At 37.4% G+C, this 17,828-nt stretch overlaps 1 protein-coding gene across 8 annotated transcripts in view; it reads left to right on the forward strand.

Annotated features, from left to right (window-relative positions):
* ankrd27 (ankyrin repeat domain 27 (VPS9 domain)) overlaps positions 1-17,828 on the forward strand; it is a 61,454-nt gene that overhangs the window by 38,911 nt on the left and 4,715 nt on the right. For 6 of the 8 annotated variants that reach the window (XM_073943433.1, XM_073943432.1, XM_073943431.1 and 3 more), the window contains 16 exons: positions 80-160; positions 2,820-2,944; positions 3,519-3,601; positions 4,039-4,154; positions 5,299-5,391; positions 6,607-6,804; positions 7,846-7,905; positions 9,875-9,994; positions 11,499-11,543; positions 11,611-11,730; positions 11,975-12,172; positions 13,232-13,351; positions 14,301-14,474; positions 16,339-16,420; positions 16,514-16,571; positions 16,876-16,927. In XM_073943433.1, the coding sequence (XP_073799534.1) occupies positions 80-160; positions 2,820-2,944; positions 3,519-3,601; positions 4,039-4,154; positions 5,299-5,391; positions 6,607-6,804; positions 7,846-7,905; positions 9,875-9,994; positions 11,499-11,543; positions 11,611-11,730; positions 11,975-12,172; positions 13,232-13,351; positions 14,301-14,474; positions 16,339-16,420; positions 16,514-16,571; positions 16,876-16,927 (1,725 nt within the window). Of the gene's footprint in view, positions 1-79; positions 161-1,433; positions 1,818-2,819; positions 2,945-3,518; positions 3,602-4,038; positions 4,155-5,298; positions 5,392-6,606; positions 6,805-7,845; positions 7,906-9,874; positions 9,995-11,498; positions 11,544-11,610; positions 11,731-11,974; positions 12,173-13,231; positions 13,352-14,300; positions 14,475-16,338; positions 16,421-16,513; positions 16,572-16,875; positions 16,928-17,828 lie in introns of those variants that run through there. The other 2 variants (XM_073943435.1, XR_012400552.1) reach the window with 2 other exon arrangements.

The raw sequence follows: 17,828 nt of genomic DNA on the forward strand, positions 1-17,828 counted from the left end.
AAGACGCTTTCGTCCAAATCGACATTCATCGATTTACCAAGAGGAAATACACACAACAAATTTGTGCTTTGGTCCACAGGGGTCAGGAAACAGACTGTCCTTCAGGCAGAAGGTGGACCTACTGTCCCAGAATGCAACACCCATTGACCGGCTGTTTGAGGTGGGCACCGCCTTATTATGTTTTAGTTTTCACTTTCAGTTAACACGGGATCAAATACTGTGCTCATATTAGGAGTTTTCCTGGATAACAACAAAACACAGGTTAAGATTAGTGAGGCAAACAGCATTTCATAGTAGTTCTTGATAAAAGTAAACATGTTTTAAGAGACTTTAGCAGTGATATATGATTGTGTGTGTGTGTGAGTGTGTGTTCAATTCAATTCATCTTTATTTGTATAGGGCTTTTACAATGTAGACAGTGTCAAAACAGCTTCACAGACGATCATTGTGAATTGAAACAGTGTAGTTTAGTTTTCAGAGTTTAAGGGTGCTTTCACACCTGCCTTTAGTTAGATTAAATCGCACTGAGTTCGTTTTCCCTTTTGGTACGGTTCGTTTGGGCAGGTGAACATGCAGCAATCATATTCGAGCGGACCAAAAGCCAAAAGCGGACCAAAATAAGTGTACCGAGACCTGCTTAAAGAGGTGGTCTTGGTACGCTTTCAAACGAACCCTGAAGCAGTTTGTTTGTGGTGAGAATATGATCTGAACTAAAACCGGTCCAACAGCAAAAAGTACTGCGCCTTTTAGACTAATCCAGCTGCTGTAGGCTGATGCGCTGTGCATTATGGGATATGGAAGAAAAATATTTGTTGACAGCGCTGTACCAACAGAGAGAGAGAGGGGAAAACATTACCTGATGGATCGTTGGTAATATTTCTGCAAGATGGCCATGTCACAGGGTAGCTAAATTAATTCACGCCTCCTGAAGTGACGAGCGATGCATTAAACACTGTTTTACAGCCGCGGCCGCGCTTCATTCTAGAAATATATAGTTTGTCTAAAGCAGGAATGAAATCAGTCAGCGCAGTCGTCCCTCCAGAGTAAAAAGCGTCGTTTTGTGTCTGCCGGAGTTTTGTTTGCCTGCAGGAGTTCATTGGCATTTTCCTGCACGTCAATTCTGACCAATCAACAAGCAGTTTAGGAAATATGTTCAACAACATCTGCCCAATGAGAGATGTGGATTTTGTCAGATGACTGCATTTTGGTTAGTTTCAACTGGTTCGGACCAAAGCCAGCAGTGTGGTGTGAAAACGACCCAAAGACGGCAGAAAATGCTACAATTATCATTGCTCTTGGTCCGGACTAAATGAAGCGAACTACAGATGTGAAAGCACCCTTAGACCAGTTCAGTCTAGCTCAGTTCAGTTCAGTGTGTTTTAATATTCACTGCTGAAAATCCAAACACTAAAGAGTAATCCATCGATGCGCAGCTCTACAAGTTCCAAACTACGCAAGCCAGTGGCGACAATTACGAAGAAAAAAAAAAAAAACTTCACCAATGGGCGAAAGTGAAGGGGAAAAAAAAACCTCAGGAGAAACCTGGCTCAGTTAGCACGACCATTTCTCATATTGCAAAATGTCTTGTGGAGAGCTGCAGTGTAGGCGCTGGAGAACGCAGGAAGTCAGCGAAGACTCTGTGGTCCCTGGAGTCTCACAGGAATCAGTCTCAGGCTCTCCACTCCTCCATGACCACCACAGCAGCTGATACAGCCTTGTCCGGGAATTTGGAAACCTTGGGATCATCTCTTCACAGGTCGTGAATCACTTCAGTGGCACTGCATAATCTCTGGGGCCCTCGGGATGAGTTTCCCCAGGTGAGAATAGAGAATGAAGAGAATAGTTAGCATAGCTGCGTTTCATAGTGTATATTAACAAGAGGCAGAAACCTGTGTGGAGCACATGCATGTATCATACCGCTAAGAGATGCACTGAGTGTGTGCTTTACTAAAAAGATAAGTCTTTAATCTAGTTTTGAATTGGCAGAGCGTGACTGAGCCTCGGACATTATCAGGAAGGCTATTACAGAGTTTAGGAGCCATAAATGAAAAGGCTCGACCTCCTTTAGTGAACTTTGCTATTCTAGTTACTACCAGAAGCCCTGAGTTTTGAGATCTTAAAGTTGGATTGTAGCAAACAGAAGGTTGGTTATATTAACAGGAGCTCGATTATTTAAAGCTTTATAGGTGAGAAGCAATATTTTAAAATCAATACGAAACTTAACAGGCAGCCAGTGTAAGGAGGATAACATTGGGGGGATATGATCATATTTTGTGTGTGTGTGTGTTGGATTTGTGTATTTTGTTTGTGCTTTGTGTGTGTTTGTTAAACGTAGTTTTTTGTTTGTGTGTTTGTATTGGATTTTGTGTATTTTTCTTTTGTGTGTTTGTGTGCGTGTATGTTTGTTTGATTTGTGTTATGTATGTGTGTGTATATATGTTTGTGTATGTTATGTGTTTGTCTGGTGTACATATGTCTGTCTGTGTGTGTATGCTTGTTTTTTTGGTGTTTTTATATAATTGTGTGTGTGTGTGTGTATCTGTGTCTGTGTGTGTTTTTGTATTTGTTTTCTGTGTGATTTGTGTTTGTGTGTTATGTGTTTGTTTGTTGATGTGTGCATATGTCTTTGTGTGTGTGCATGTGTGCACGTGTTTGTGTGTTTTTCCATGTGTGTTTGTGCATGTGAGTGTAATTTAATTATAATTGTGTGTGTATTTTTGTTTGTTTTCTGTGTGATTGTTTGTGTTATGTATGCCTGTGTGCATATTTGTTTTGAATATCTGTGTATTTTATTGGGGTTTATGTGTGTTAATTTCCAGCATATTGTGAGCGGAAACGAGCAGGAGGTTCAGCGTTTGCTCAGTGAAAGCGAGAGTGAGGAGGACGGCAGGAAGTTGTGTCACCCTCTGTGTTCCTGTGACGCCTGTGACCTGCGCATCTCTGGGTCAGCGAACAACACTCACACGCATCATTCACAGCATACATGCACAGAGGCTTTAAGGTGATCGGAAATGTAGTGACAAACTTTAAACACCTCATAATTGGAAATAAAAAAAGTATTACATTGGCCGAACCAGCAGCTGTTTTGTTTAATTTATTCATTCGTTTTATTATTAATAATCTGAAGTTGCCACAGCAGAATGAACTGCCAACTTATCAAGCATATGTTTTACGCAGCGGATGCCCTTTCAGCTGCAACCCAACACTGGCAAACGCCCATACACTCTTGCATTCACATACGGCCAATTTAGCTTATTCAGTTCCCCTATAGCGCATCGAAACCCACGCCAACATGGGGAGAACATGCAAACTTCACACAGAAACACCAACTGACCCAGCTGGTGCTCAAACCAGTGACTTTCTTGCTGTGAGGCGACCGTTTATCAAATTAATTTAGACAGATTTGACATGTTAGCCCACCACAATGTAAACTAACTAGAAAGTACGCAGTTTGCCTACTTTTCTCCTTACATGTATTTCATGTATTTTTGCCTTTCTTGACATTTTTCTTGGAGCAGGAGATTGAATGATCCTTCCATCGTCACTCCATTCTCTCGAGACGACAGAGGATACACTCCTTTACATGTTGCTGCTATTTGTGGTGAGCATTACATGTTTTTATTATTGTATTTCTTTATGTGTGTTTTGCTTTGACTTTGTTGTGTTTGGTTTAGATTGTTATTGCTTTGTTTGTTTGTTTTATTTGGATTTTGTCTTGTTTTATATTGATTTTGCATAGTTTTTGCTTTTCTGTTTAGTTATTTTTAATGTTTTTTTGTTTGTTAAATATGCTTTAAAGGTAAATTAACTTTGGTTTTTGGTTTATTTTAGTTTCTCTTTCTTGTTTTTTTATTTTGTGAATTGTTTTGGTTTCTTGTCTAGTTTGTTTTTAGCTTTGTTCTGCTTGTTTGTTTTGTTTGCATTTTTTTCTGACATGTCAGAACTGCTATTTTACAATAGAGAGGATGTTTCTGCATGAGTAGGATTCACACGTCTGACAGATTATTAATAATAATCTTGTGCTGTGTTTGTTAACAGGTCAGTCTCAGATGATTGATTTACTGGTGTCAAAGGGAGCAGTGGTAAACGCTACCGATTACCATGCACTCACACCGCTGCACCTCTCCTGCCAGAAGGGCTACCAGGGTGTCACGGTCAGAACTAATGTTTTTTTTTTTATTACACAGCTTTATGGAATACTCAATTCTGATTGGTCAGTCGTGACATTCCAAGATATGTTAAATACCCAGATAACAACCGGTAAATAACATAGACTTCGAATCGCCTTTGACTGTCAGTGAATACGTTCACATCCATATACTTTCTATGTATCTGCTTGTCTGTCATGGGCCATTTTTATGATAATTTTTTTTTTTTTTTTTGCATTGTTTGATGTCGTCTTGTGAATGAATAATGCCTTGGTTAGTTTATGCTCCATTCAGCCAATTTAGTTTCTGTGAGCTTTACGTTTTTGACTGTATAGCACAATCTTGTGACTGAATAATGCACAGGTTAGTGTATACTCCATCAGCTGTTTTAGTTCCTGTCAGCTTTGTTTTTGACTGATTGGCGCCATCTTGTGTCTGAATAATGCGCAGGTTAGTGTATACTCCATCAGCTGTTTTCATTTCTGACAGCTTTGTGTTTATTTAGAGATTTAATATACTATTACGGCTCAGAGCAGTGCTTTGTTTCTAATTTTTCTGTTTTGTGTCAATTATCCATGTAATAAGTAAGAGAGCACATCCAGGATGGTTGTTTTTGCAGAATAAAGCCATGCAATAACTTCCTGGATGTATCTCTAACATATTATATATTGTATTGGTCCCAAAATTGGCTCCGTATGTGCCATCACTTTGTGCATAATAAAGTCTCAAATATGATAATTAACGATCAACTGTAATTGCATTATCAAGACGTCTTAAAACTAAAAGTGGCTTACAACTTGCAGATTTAGTAGAACATCTTAAAAATAAAGGCTATGTCAGTGGTAAATTTATGACTTGTACTGCTTTAGGCGTTTACAAAGCAGTTCAGCACTAAAAAGATAAGAAAACAAGTTAAAATACATCCTTTTCTCTTGTGTTTTTATCTGCAAATAATGTGTGAAGATTTTTGCTTTTGCTTTCATTTATTGGTATTACTATCATGATTTAGTTTTTTTCCTCTTTTCTCTTTTTCACCTTTGTACAGCACTTTGGCCAAATAAAACGTGCTCTATAAATAAAGCTGAAGCTGAACACTAGCTCCAAACCCCTATTAGCAGTTTAATTAATGTTGTTGTGTTTGCTATTATAGCTTCTCCTGCTGCATTATAAGGCCAACACTGATGCTCAGGACAACAATGGAAACACTCCTCTACATCTGGCCTGCATGTATGGACATGAAGACGTAAGGCATAGTAGTACTGATATACCTCCAAATGTAATGCATCATATTTTATTATGCATGAAATATAAGATTGCATTTTTGTAACTGTATTGGTAAACTGCATTCAAAATATACTGTTTAAAATGCAGTGGAATTCTTGATTTCATTTTTAACTTGATTATTAATAGTTGATGAGTATTTTACCTTGGCATTACTACCTGGGTAGTGGTTGTGTAATTACCAGCATGCTTTGTGTGAGACTGCATTAATAGAGAAAAATGTTTGTTGCTTTGTTGCTGAACTGTCCCTTTAATTCACAATATAATAACGATTAAATATATGTAACCATATTTATATTTATTGAAAAATAAATTTTGTTATTTTTGATCCATTTGTTAAAATTAAGTTGATGTTTTTTTTGTTTTGTTTATGTATGTGTTGTTTTGTGTGCGCTTTTGGGTGTATGTGTAAGAAATAACACCATTGAATTTGTGCCATTTATATTAAAGTCTACTTGAAATTAATATGTATAATGTTAATTTTACTAGCGCACTGTTAACCTTAATGCAAACAATTATTTAGGTCATTCCACTTTGTTTTGATCATTTTAAATCAAAATCTGCGCACGTGCTTCTGCTCAACAGCTCTTGTCACTCTGATTAGAAAAATATGCTTAGCCACGCCCCTCTGACCATTACTTTGTTGCTAGTTAAAGATAAGAGGCTGACCTCCAGAATTAAGCTCCGCCTTCTACTCAATATTCAGTTTCACTTGAAAATGCATCATCTTCATCATACTGAAATTAAAGTCTACAGCAGCTTCTATTTCCTGCAGACTTCTAAGTCGGCATCAATCGGAAGCTCCGACCATTTTTTTTCATCATTGGGACTGGAAGAGGAATATTAAATGAGAAAACAGTGGGCGTGGCTTGTTTTTCCTCTACTGCAAGCTGATTGGATGTAGTAAAGTAGGCATTTCATTCAGAAAGATATTAAAACCTAACAGACTCTTCCTCCTTACTATTGGTTAAGTGTGTTAGCCCCGCCCAGTACATCATACAGAGATTTTAATTTGATTACAATTTCTTTTCTTAATGACATGCACAGATGAATTGTTCACCGCAAAACTAGCAATGCGAGCTAACAGAATCAATACGGTTAGTTTTGATTTCATGTGCACATTAAACCACACCAGTTATTTATAGCTTGAGTGTGTGTTTTGCTGTTGTGTTTTCAGTGTGTGAAGGCACTGGTGTACTTCGATCTGCACTGCTGTCGGCTGAACGTTCAGAACGATAAAGGAGACTCGCCGCTGCACATCGCCGCTCGCTGGGGATACGAGGGCATCATGGAGGTGCTGCTGGAGAACGGAGCGTCCACGCTCATCCACAATAAAGCCAAGGAGACGCCGCTGCACTGCGCGCTCAACTCCAAGGTCCACATTATCTGCGCTTCACATTCTGTACATACTGGCCGTTTATCTTCACATACTGGCCGTTTATCAGTGACTACGTTTACATGGACACCAGTAATCTAATTATTCAAATAGGAATTGCATCACGGAGACCTCCAAGTGGGAGCGATGCCGCAAGTGGGCTGGGTTTAGGGTTGTGTAGGTAGTAGTAGAACAGTAGTAGACAATAATGAAACACAGCAGGTTACCGTGCGGTTGGGTTTAGGTTGGGGGTGGGTGTAGACATTCATAAAACACCATAGGTTGGACCCTAAAAGACATTAGTAAAATTATGGAGCTTAAGTCCCACCCATTTGGAGCTGGCCCCAAGAAAAGTCCTTGGGAAAAGTCCTACGTGATGGTAATAGTTGCGATGTTTACATGTCTGTACTGCACTTCAATGCCCTTAAAACAGAAATACTCCATGTCCTCATTTTAATTCGGTTTAGTTTGATTATGCCTTTAGTCAGAATAAGGTCATCAATAATCTCTGTTTACATGGTCGACTCTTAAGCCTCATTCACACTACGAGCGACTCGCAACGGCAAGACTACAAGTGACCATTCATTTCAATGGAGAGTGAGCGACTGCTGGCGACATCTGTCTGCGACAGCGACCATTGGTGACCAGGTGGGCGTGTCTAGTGAAACGACAAAGTTGCGAATCCTTTAACTTTATGCAAATGAATTCTTGAGCGACAGCCAATAGGAGCATAAGTAGAGCTCATCTCTCTGTTCTCTCAGGGGCCGGTTGTATTCATGCTGTATAGACCTAGAGAGGCCTGTGTTTGAGGCAGCTACAAAGTGGTTGCTACTGTGGATGAGGCATTAATCAGAGCATTGTCTTAAATTCTGAGTATTGGTGTCCATGCAAACATACTAATTGTATCGCACCTATGAACATGCAACTCAAGCTGTTTGTGGACATTTAGATTGCTCATAAGCAGCTTGTATTTAGTGTTGGTTGTCCAGGTTGGAAATGGTTAGGTGGGTTTTGCACATGATGTGTTCTTCTGTCTTGTAGATTCTGTCATTGTTGGAGCGCAGACACAACGACTCCAGTATAAGGGAAAGTGGATTCGAGGTGAGGTGATGCGTTTACATCTTCACACTGACTCTAATGCTGGTTAGGTCATTAAAATAACTTTTTATTCAGTAACATTACTTAGTAATTCTTTTGTTTTGGCTTTGTAGATGAAACTGAACTTAAATCGGACCTCTTTTCAATTGTGATCGTCATCGTGATACTGTGTGTGTGTAAATATAAATACACACAAATAAATATTCATTTATTAATTTTTTTCAGCTCAGTCGCTTTATTAATCAGGGGTCGCCACAGTGGAATGAACCCCCAATTTAGCCAGCATATGTTTTATGCAGCAGAGTCCCTTAAATCTGCAACCCAGTACTGGGAAACACCTATACACTCTCATTCACACACAAACTATGGACAATTTTGCCTACCTAGTTCCCCAATAGCGCATGTGTTTGGACTGTGGGGGGAAACCGGAGCACCCAGAGGAAACCCACGCCAACACGGGGAGAACATGCAAACTCCAACTGACCCAGTCAAGGCTCAAACCTTGAGCAACCTTGTAGTAATGCAATTGTGCTACCCACTGCGCTACCGTGCCACCTGCAGGAAAATAATAAATTATAATTGTGATTTAATATTTCTTAACAAATTAAAAGTCACTGTACTATGTTTTCAGGCTTTTGAAAATCAGTTCAAGGTTTTATACTACTGAAATACTGATGAAATAACTTTATTCCTTTTAATTTCCATTACTTCAAATAATATAATAAAAAATATATATAAACAGTTGAAGTGTGAAGTATTAGCCCCTGTTTATTTTTTTCCCCCGTTTTCTGTTTAACAGAGAGCAGATTGTTTTCAGCACATTTCTAGACATAATAGTTTTAATAACTCATCTCTAATCACTGATTTATTTTCTCTTTGTCATGATGACAGTAAATAATATTAGACTAGATATTCTTCAAGACACTTCTATACAGCTTAAAGTGACATTTAAAGGCTTAAATAGGTTATCTAGGCAGGTTAGGGTATTTAGGCAATTTATTGTTTAATGGTGGTTTGTTCCGTAGACTATCAGAAAAAAAAATTTGGCCTAAAGGAGCTAATAATTTGGTCCTTAAAATGGTGTTTAAAAAATTAAATACTGCTTTTATTCTAGCCGAAATTAAACAAATTAGACTTTCTCCAGAAGAAAAAATATTATCAGACATATTGTGCAATTTTTTTTGCTCTGTTAAACATCATTTGGGAAATATTTAAAAAACAGAATAAAAATAAAAGGGAGACTAATATTTCTGATTTCGACTGTATATAATAAAGAAATAAATATAATAAAGACCAATAATATTATAATTAATTTGTTAAATATAATTTATATTCTAATATATTTTACACTTATATTAAATGCCCTTTATATTCCAATATAATATACAGTACATTTATAATAAAGAATACCATATATATTCTAGTATAATGTAATTTCCATTAAAGATACACATTTAAATTCTTTGGATTTACCATTTATAGTTGTGTTTAGGAGTTTGCATGTTCTCCCCGTGTTGGTGTGGGTTTCCTCCGGGTGCTCCGGTTTCCCCCACATTCCAAACACATGCGCTATAGGGGAATTGGAGGAACTAAATTGGCCATAGTGTATGTGAATGTGTATGGGTGTTACCCAGTACTGGGTTGCAGCTGGAAGTGCATCTGCTGTGTAAAACATGTATATGTACGTATAACTTAGATATAATTTAGATTAAATTATATCTAAATTAAATATATATTAACTTTTACCAGGCTTTGTCAGAGTAAAACCGGTATTAACATTTCACTGGTCTCTTGATTTACTTTTCTGTTGTGTTTTGAGCTCTCTGCAGTTTCCTCTTCATCCGTTTACCACTCGTCCATCTCTCAACTGTTGAGCCCATCCTGACACACAAAACATCCTGAGAAACAGAGAAGTGTTCATTTGTCTAGAATAACTCTAATGTATATGTTGTTTGCTTCTGTATGTCCGCAGTCTCCGAGCCGCTCTCCTCCTCCGTCAGACGGCAGCAGCAGACGCTCCTCCATCTCCAGCTCATCCTCTCTGAGTATTGAAACCTCTCCGCTGGAGTCTGACCGCAGCCGGCATAGAGAGGTCAGACAGCGCCATCTGCAGGAACAGGCCAGATCAGCAGCACTGACAGAGTTCATAATCCTAATATAATAATTGACTTAAGCAAGGTTCCCACACTACTTTAAAGTACTTGAATTTCAAAAGTATGGATTTAAAGGCCTGGAAAGTAATTAAAATTATTTTTAAAGTCAATTTTAGATTTAAGTGAAATGATAATTAAGGACTTTCATGTTGCTAAATGCTGTATGCTGGGGGTGTGAATTACAAAGGTGCTTGATTTAAAATTAATGGTGCTTTAAAAAGTCAGTGAATGCATGGGAGCCCTGTATAATATAACAATCAAATATGTTAGACTAGAAAATGATGGTCGTCATTAAGAGGTCTTCTACTAGCATATGAATATTTACTCTATGGTGGTTTTAAACCTTTCTGCTTTTTTTTTTTTGTTTTGTGGTATATTGTTTTGATTGGGGTTTTTAGTGTTTTTTTATTTGGTTTTGGTGGTTTTTCTTGTGTTTTCTTTTTTTTTTTTGGTAGTTATTTTATGTGTTTTTTTGTTATTTGCTTTGTGCTTGTTTGGTTTTGTTTGTTTTTTTGTGTTCATTGGCTTCATTTTGTTTGAGTTTCGTTTGTTTTTCAATTGTGTGTTTTTTTTTTTTTTGTTATTTGTTATGTTTGAGTTTTAGTTGTTTTTTGGTAATTATTTATGTATGTTTTGTTATTTGTTTTGGTTGTTTTTTTTGTGTGTGTTCATTGGCTTCATTTTGTTTGAGTTTCGTTGGCTTTTTATTTGTTTGTTTTTTTTTGGTAGGTTTTTTGTGTTATTTGTTGTGTTTGAGTTTTGGTAGTTTTTCATTTGTGTTTTTTGGTAGTTATTTTTGGGTTTTTGTTTAAGTTTTGTTTTTAATTTTTGTGTTTTTTTTTAGGTTTGGCTTGTTTTTTTTGGTTTTTGTTTCTTGTGTTTTTTGTTTTTGGAAGTTATATTTGTCTGTGTTTGTTTGTTTGTTTGTTTGTTTGTTTGTTTTGTTAGTTTTTTCTTGTTCATTTAGTTATTTTGTTTGTTTGTTTATTGGCTTGGTGTTGTGTTTGAGTTATGGTTGTTTTTCAGCTGTTTTTTTTTTAGTTTTTGGTTTGTGTTTTTAATTTGGTGGTTTTGGTGTGTTTTTGTTAATTGTTTTGTGATGGTTTGGTTTTGGTTGGTGTGTGTTTTTGTTTCGTTTGTTGGATTTTTAGTTTTGCTTGTTTTTGTTTGTTTGTTTGTTTTTTGTGTGTGTTTGTTTGCTTTGTGTGTGTTTGTTTGGTTTTGATTGTTTTATTTTGTCTTTCTTTAGTTTTGTTTTAAAACAATGGTTCAAGTCTGTTTCTGTTTGATCGATTATTTCTGTTTTTAAATTAGCTCAGATTTGTCTTCCATTTTTAATAGTATTTTTACTTTCGAAATTAGCATCATCACCTAATTATTAATCAGTATGTTTATATGTGTAACATTTATTTCTGAATCCCTGTTGTTGTTTTGGATGAGCAGGTGGAGAAGCTGTTGAGAGCCGTGGCTGACAGAGATGTGGAGATGGTGAGCTCATACACTTGTTTTAATGTTAACATTTGCGCAGAGAAATGCATTATTGTGTGTGTTTCAGGTGCGTTATCTCCTGGAGTGGCTCGATGAGGATCCAGATGAAGAGGAGTCTGCAGTGCCAGTCAAGACGGAGCTCTGCCATCCGCTGTGCCAGTGTGCCAACTGCGAACCCACACAGAAGGTGGAGTACAGAGCATTTAACATTACCTTTACTGCTAATTAATGATTATAAATGTATAATTCATCCACAAATGCACTAATACTTTTACACATAGTCTGCATGAGTGTGTTCAGTATGTTGATGTAATTTCAACTGAATCTGAATATGGAGTAGGGGGCGGTGCTTTCTTTTGCACATCATTCCCTCATTGCACACTAACAGTAAGAGGGGCGTGGCTAAGAATATTGTGGTTAAATGTGTGCAGAAGGCAGCTCATCTTCATCCAGACAGTGTGGGTGTGAACAGCAGCAGTGTTGACGGCTTCACGCCGCTGCATGTGGCGGCGCTGCATGGACACACACCTCTCATCTCTCTGTTCACACGCCACGGCGCAAACCTGAACGCTCGCAACAACCACAGCGCCACCCCACTGCACCTGGCCTGCCAGAACAACCACACAGAGGTCATGCAGACACTGAACATTACACTGGTATCCATGTGTGTGTGTGTGTGTTTGTGCATATGTGTGTGTGTGTTGCTAGCGTGTGTCTGTTTGTTTTGTGAGTGAATGTGTGTGTGCAATTGTTTGTATATTTTTGAGTGTGTATGTTTGTGCGTGTGTGTGTGTGTGTGTGCATGTGTCTGTGTTTTTTTGTTTGTGTGTGCATGCTTTCGTGTTTGTGCATGTTTATTTTTTTTGTGCGCGTGTGTGTGTGTGTGTGTGTGTGTGTGTGTGTGTGTGTTTGTGCATGCATGCATGTGTGTGTGCTTGCTTGTTTGAGTGTGTCTTTTTATGTGTGTGTGTGTGTGTGTGTGTGTGTGTGTGTGTGTGTGTGTGTGTGTTTGTGCATCTCCATTTTTTTTATGAGTGTGTGTGTGTTTGTTTGTGTGTGCATACATTTTTGTGCATGTTTATTTTTTATTTGTGCACGTGTGTGTTTCTTTGTGCATGCATGTGCGTGTGCTTGCATGTTTGAGTGTGTCTTTTTATGTGTGCGTGCGTGCGTGTGTGTGTGTGAATATGTATGTATGCGAGTGTGTGTGTTTGTGCATCTCCATTTTTTTATGTGTGTGTGTGTGTGTGTGTGTATGCATATGCATGTTTTTTATTTGTGTGTGCATGAATGCGTGTGTGCATTTGTTTGTGCATCTGTGTGTGCGCATGTGACCGTGTGTGTGCTTGTGCATTCTGGTATTTATCACATTACAGGGACCCAATGTCCCCTGAAGTATAGCAATACCAGTTTTTGACCTTTTGACATTGTGTTTAGGGTTAGGGTATGCACATACAAAACAGACACACACACATGCAAGCACATGCACACAGAAATGCACAAACAAACACACACGTAAATACATACACATTCCTGTACACACACAAACAAGCAAACAATATACAGTCTATAGTAGAAATTAGATATGGGGAGAGCCTATAAAACATGAAAACACAACAAGTTGTGTGTGTGTGTGTGTGTGTGTGTGTGTGTGTGTGTGTGTGTGTGTGTGTGTGTGTTTACTGTAGGTGGTCTGTGCTCTCCTGGAGTGTAATGCCAAACTCAATAAGAAGGATCATTATGGGAACACACCGCTCATTCAGGCCTGTCTGAAGGGGAATCTGGAGATCGCCGGCGTCCTGCTGGAGGTAATCTGCTGGTTGTGTTTATATAGCTGGATACCATTTATTACTCCTTTTCATCCATCCATCTATATAACATCTATCCATTCGTCCATCTGTCTGTTCATTTATCTATTTACCATCTAGCTATCCTTTTGTCTATCTATCTATCGATCTATCTATCCATCCATGTCTGTCCATTTATCCATTCATCCATCTGTCCATTCATCCATTTATTCATCCGTCCGTCTATCTATCTATCTATCTATCTATCTATCTATCTATCTATCTATCTATCTATCTATCTATCTATCTATCTATCTATCTATCTATCTATCTATCTATCTATCTATCTATCTATCCATCCATCCATCCATCTATATAGCTATCCTTATATCCATCCATCCATCCCTGTCCTTTTATCTGTCTGTCCGTCCGTCCTCGTTTACCCATTCATCCATCTGTCCATCCATTCGTTTATACATCTTATCCATCCATCCATTTATTCATCCATGTCTGTCCATTTATCCATCCATCTAGCTATCTATCTATCTGTCTGTCTGTCTATCCATTCATCCACCAGCTATCTGTTTGTTCATTTATCCATCCATTCCATCTATATATCATCCAATCGTCTATCTGTCTATCCATCCATTCATTCATCCATTCATTCATCCCTCCATCTATTTAACATCTGTCCATCCATCTATCAATATATCATCTATCTATCCTTTATTCATCTATGCATCCATCCATCTTTATATCATCTATTCTTCTTTTTGTCGGTCCATTTATCAATTCATCCATCTATATAACATTTATCCATTCATCCATCTCCATCCATCCATGTCGGCTTTCAAAGTCTACATCAGAGTTAGCCTATACTGCACATCCAGTGTGCGCTTCTCCGTCCTATTACAAAGTGTGTGTTAGTTTGCCGATTTTGCCGTGTAACAGTGTGTTTTGTGTCCGTCAGAGCGGTGCGCTGGTAAATCTGGCCAATAACCACGGGAACACGGGTCTGCATGAGGCTGTGAGAGGAGCAAACGTGCCGCTGGTGGAGCTGCTGCTGCACAGAGGAGCTTCAGTTCACATCCGCAACAACAGACAGAGAACAGCGCTGGACTGCGCACACGAGGCCGCCGCCAAGGTCAGAGTGCACTATACACTATCCACTGCTGCTATATACTGTTGAAGTCAGAATTATTCGCCGTCCTGTGAATTTTGTTATTTAAATATTTCCCAAAAGATGTTGTGAATTTATTTATTTTTTTATTTATTTTTTTCTCCCCCCACAGTATTTCCTATAATATTTTTTCTTCTGGAAAAAGTCTTTGTTTTATTTCGACTAGAATAAAAGCAGTTTTTTATTTTTTTAGAAGCATTTTAAGGTAAATATTATTAGCCCCCTTAAGCAATATTTGATATGAATATATGATTGTCTACAAAACAAGCCCGTTATACAACGACTTGCCTACTTTAACCTACTTTAGCCTTTAAGGGTGCTTTCACACTTGGTTCAATTGCCTGGACCATACCCAAGTTCACTTCCGTTACTTAGTCTGATTGCATTCATACCAGAAGTGAACCAGACCAGAGTTTGTGCGAAGTTCAGAAGACACATTCACACTAGCTAAACGTACCGTACTCTGACGTCAAACGAACCTGGGTGTGGACCCTAAGCTGAATACTCGTGTCGTGACCTGTTGAAGAATGGCTAGTCTAATATTATGTGCTGTCAGCATGGCAAGAAAAGAAATCAGTTATTAGAAATGAGTTATTAAAACTATATATTATGATTAGAAATGTGTTGGGAAAAAAAATCTCCGTTAAACGGAAATGGAGGGGAAAAATACAGGTGATAATTCAGACTTTAACTGCATGTATTAAAATGATAAAGTCTTCATTTTAAATGTTCTTTTCTATTTATCATGATATGAGCCTAATGAATAAAATAATAATAAGGGGGGGGCACAGTGGCTCAGTGGTTAGCACTGTCGCCTCACAGCAAGAAGATCACTGGTTCAAGTCCTGACTGGGTCAGTTGGTGTTTCTGTGTGGAGTTTGCATGTTCTCCCCGTTTTGATGTGGGTTTCCTCCGGGTGCTCTGCTTTCCCCCACAGCCCAAACACATTCAGTTGGATGAACTACATTGGCCGTAGTGTATAAGTGAGTGTGTGTGAATGTAAGTGTGCATGGGTGTTTACCAATACTGGGTTGCAGCTAGAAGGGCATCCGCTGGTTAAAACATATGCTGGAATAGTTGATGGTTCATTCCGACATGATATTCAGGATATCAGAAACGTATACAAATAAGGACAAACTAAACCCTTGGGTTAAAGTTTCATTTAAATTATTTATTAATTTAAAAATTAATTGACTTTTTTTAACCAAAGGAACAACATCCGAGATTTTTTTTTAAGAATATAATTAATAAAAAAAAGAAAACATTACTGTAAATATGTTATTGGAAGTCTGGAGTCATATAGATCACAAAATTAACTTAAAAGTTAACCTTATCTGTAATAACATTTTGTAAAACTGTTTTGGAACAATAACCGTACAAGTATACCTGAATTTAAATTAAATTAAAATTTAAAATTTTTATTTTATTTTTTATTTTTTAAATTGAAAGCTAGTGTGTAAATTGAGAGCACACCCAAAACACTTGAAACACTGAACACTAGATAAATTAAAAAGAAATTAAATCTCTTAAAACCTGCTTTTAATATAAACTCCACATCTTTGATCTGAGGTGACGCAGTGGCGCAGTAGGTAGTGCTGTCGCCTCACAGTAACAGGTGAATTGGGTAGGCTAAATTGTCCGTAGTGTATAAGTGTGTGTGTGGATGCTTCCCAGAAATGGGTTGCAACTGGTAGGGCATCTGCTGCATAAAAACGTGCTGGATAAGTTGGCGGTTCATTCCGCTGTGGCGACCCCGGATTAATAAAGGGACTAAGCTGACAAGAAAATGATTGAATGAATGAATTTTTGATCTGTTCTTCCGCTTCAGAACTCAGAGATTTTGAGACTCCTTCAGAAAGCATATGATGAAGCCCAGACGCAAAGGGCCAGAGCACCAGAGGGCATCATGGGTAAGGACTAGACAACTATTAATGTTGTTCAAATCACTATTATATAGTACAAACATAGAGTTAAATCTCAGGACACTGTTATTTCTTCAACAGCAAGAGTTAAACAGAGTCCTAACAATGGTGGACAGGATTTTGAGCACCACAAACAGAGGTACATTTACTGTCCAGTTCTATCTTTATTACACAACATTCTGAAATACCCCTGCTGTGTATGTATGTATGTATGTATGTATGTATGTATGTATGTATGTATGTATGTATGTATGTGTGTGTGTGTGTGTGTGTGTATATATATATATATATATATAGTCAAATGTGTTTTGCTTCTGTGATGTTAAGCTGTATTTTCAATAGCATTTCTGATTATTATGAATGTTTAAATCTATATATTTTAAGACCCTTTGTTGAATAAAATGTAATGTTGTTTGAAAGTGTTGTTCTGTATCTGTTACAAGGAGTCTGAAGAGAACAGACAGAGCGGCAGCTACAACAGCAGCAGCACAACAGGTATTATTATTATTATTATTATTATTATTATTATTAATCAGATTTATTTCCAGAGTATTTTGAATAAACTATGATTTTGGTTTATTTGGAATTTTTCAGCTGTGAAAAAATTCACAGAATTAACTAATTAGTTGAGTAATTTATGATGTACTACCACACAAACGTGCTTTAGGTTTAACAGGATTGTCATATTTATCCATTTAAAATTTTCATCTCGTAATTGTACAAACACACATACATTCCCTGTGCCACCTCTGCAGAGCTTCTGTGTCATTTCTTATTATTCTAGTTGCATTATTTTGTTTTATTTATAAAATATAAGATCATATAAAATATGCCACATCTCCCAGGCAGTAGACGTGGATCTTTCTGATGAATTTGTATTTAATGAACTGAAATTATTTGCAGAGGGCTAGACTGATTTTGGTCATTGTTTGCTTTGTTCAGAAACGCTAAAAAATACTTAATGTTGTTTTGTTTGATTTATTTGTTTCAATGTTTCTTAGTTTGATTTGTTTTGTTGCAATGTTGCATTTTCCTAGTTTGGTTTGCGTTATTTGTTACAATGTTCCATTTTTGTGAGGGTTTACTTAGCTTTTTTGTTACAATGTTTCTTGGTTTGGATTGTTTTGTTACAATGTTCCATTTTCTTGATTGGTTTGCATTATTTGTTACAATGTTTCTTGGTGTGGTTCATTTTTTTACAATGTTGCGTTTTCCTGGTTCATTTGCGTTTGTACAATGTTGCGTTTTCCTGGTCTGATTTGCGTTACTTGTTGACACGTTACATTTTCTTGGTTTGTATTGTTATAATGTTCCATTTTTGTGTAATTGTTACATTGTTCTATTTATCTTTTTGGTTTGGTTTGCTTTATTTGTTACAACATCTCTTGATTTGGTT

The sequence above is a fragment of the Danio rerio genome, chromosome 25, assembly GCF_049306965.1.
Source record: "Danio rerio strain Tuebingen ecotype United States chromosome 25, GRCz12tu, whole genome shotgun sequence".
In the NCBI taxonomy this organism is placed as follows: domain Eukaryota; kingdom Metazoa; phylum Chordata; class Actinopteri; order Cypriniformes; family Danionidae; genus Danio; species Danio rerio.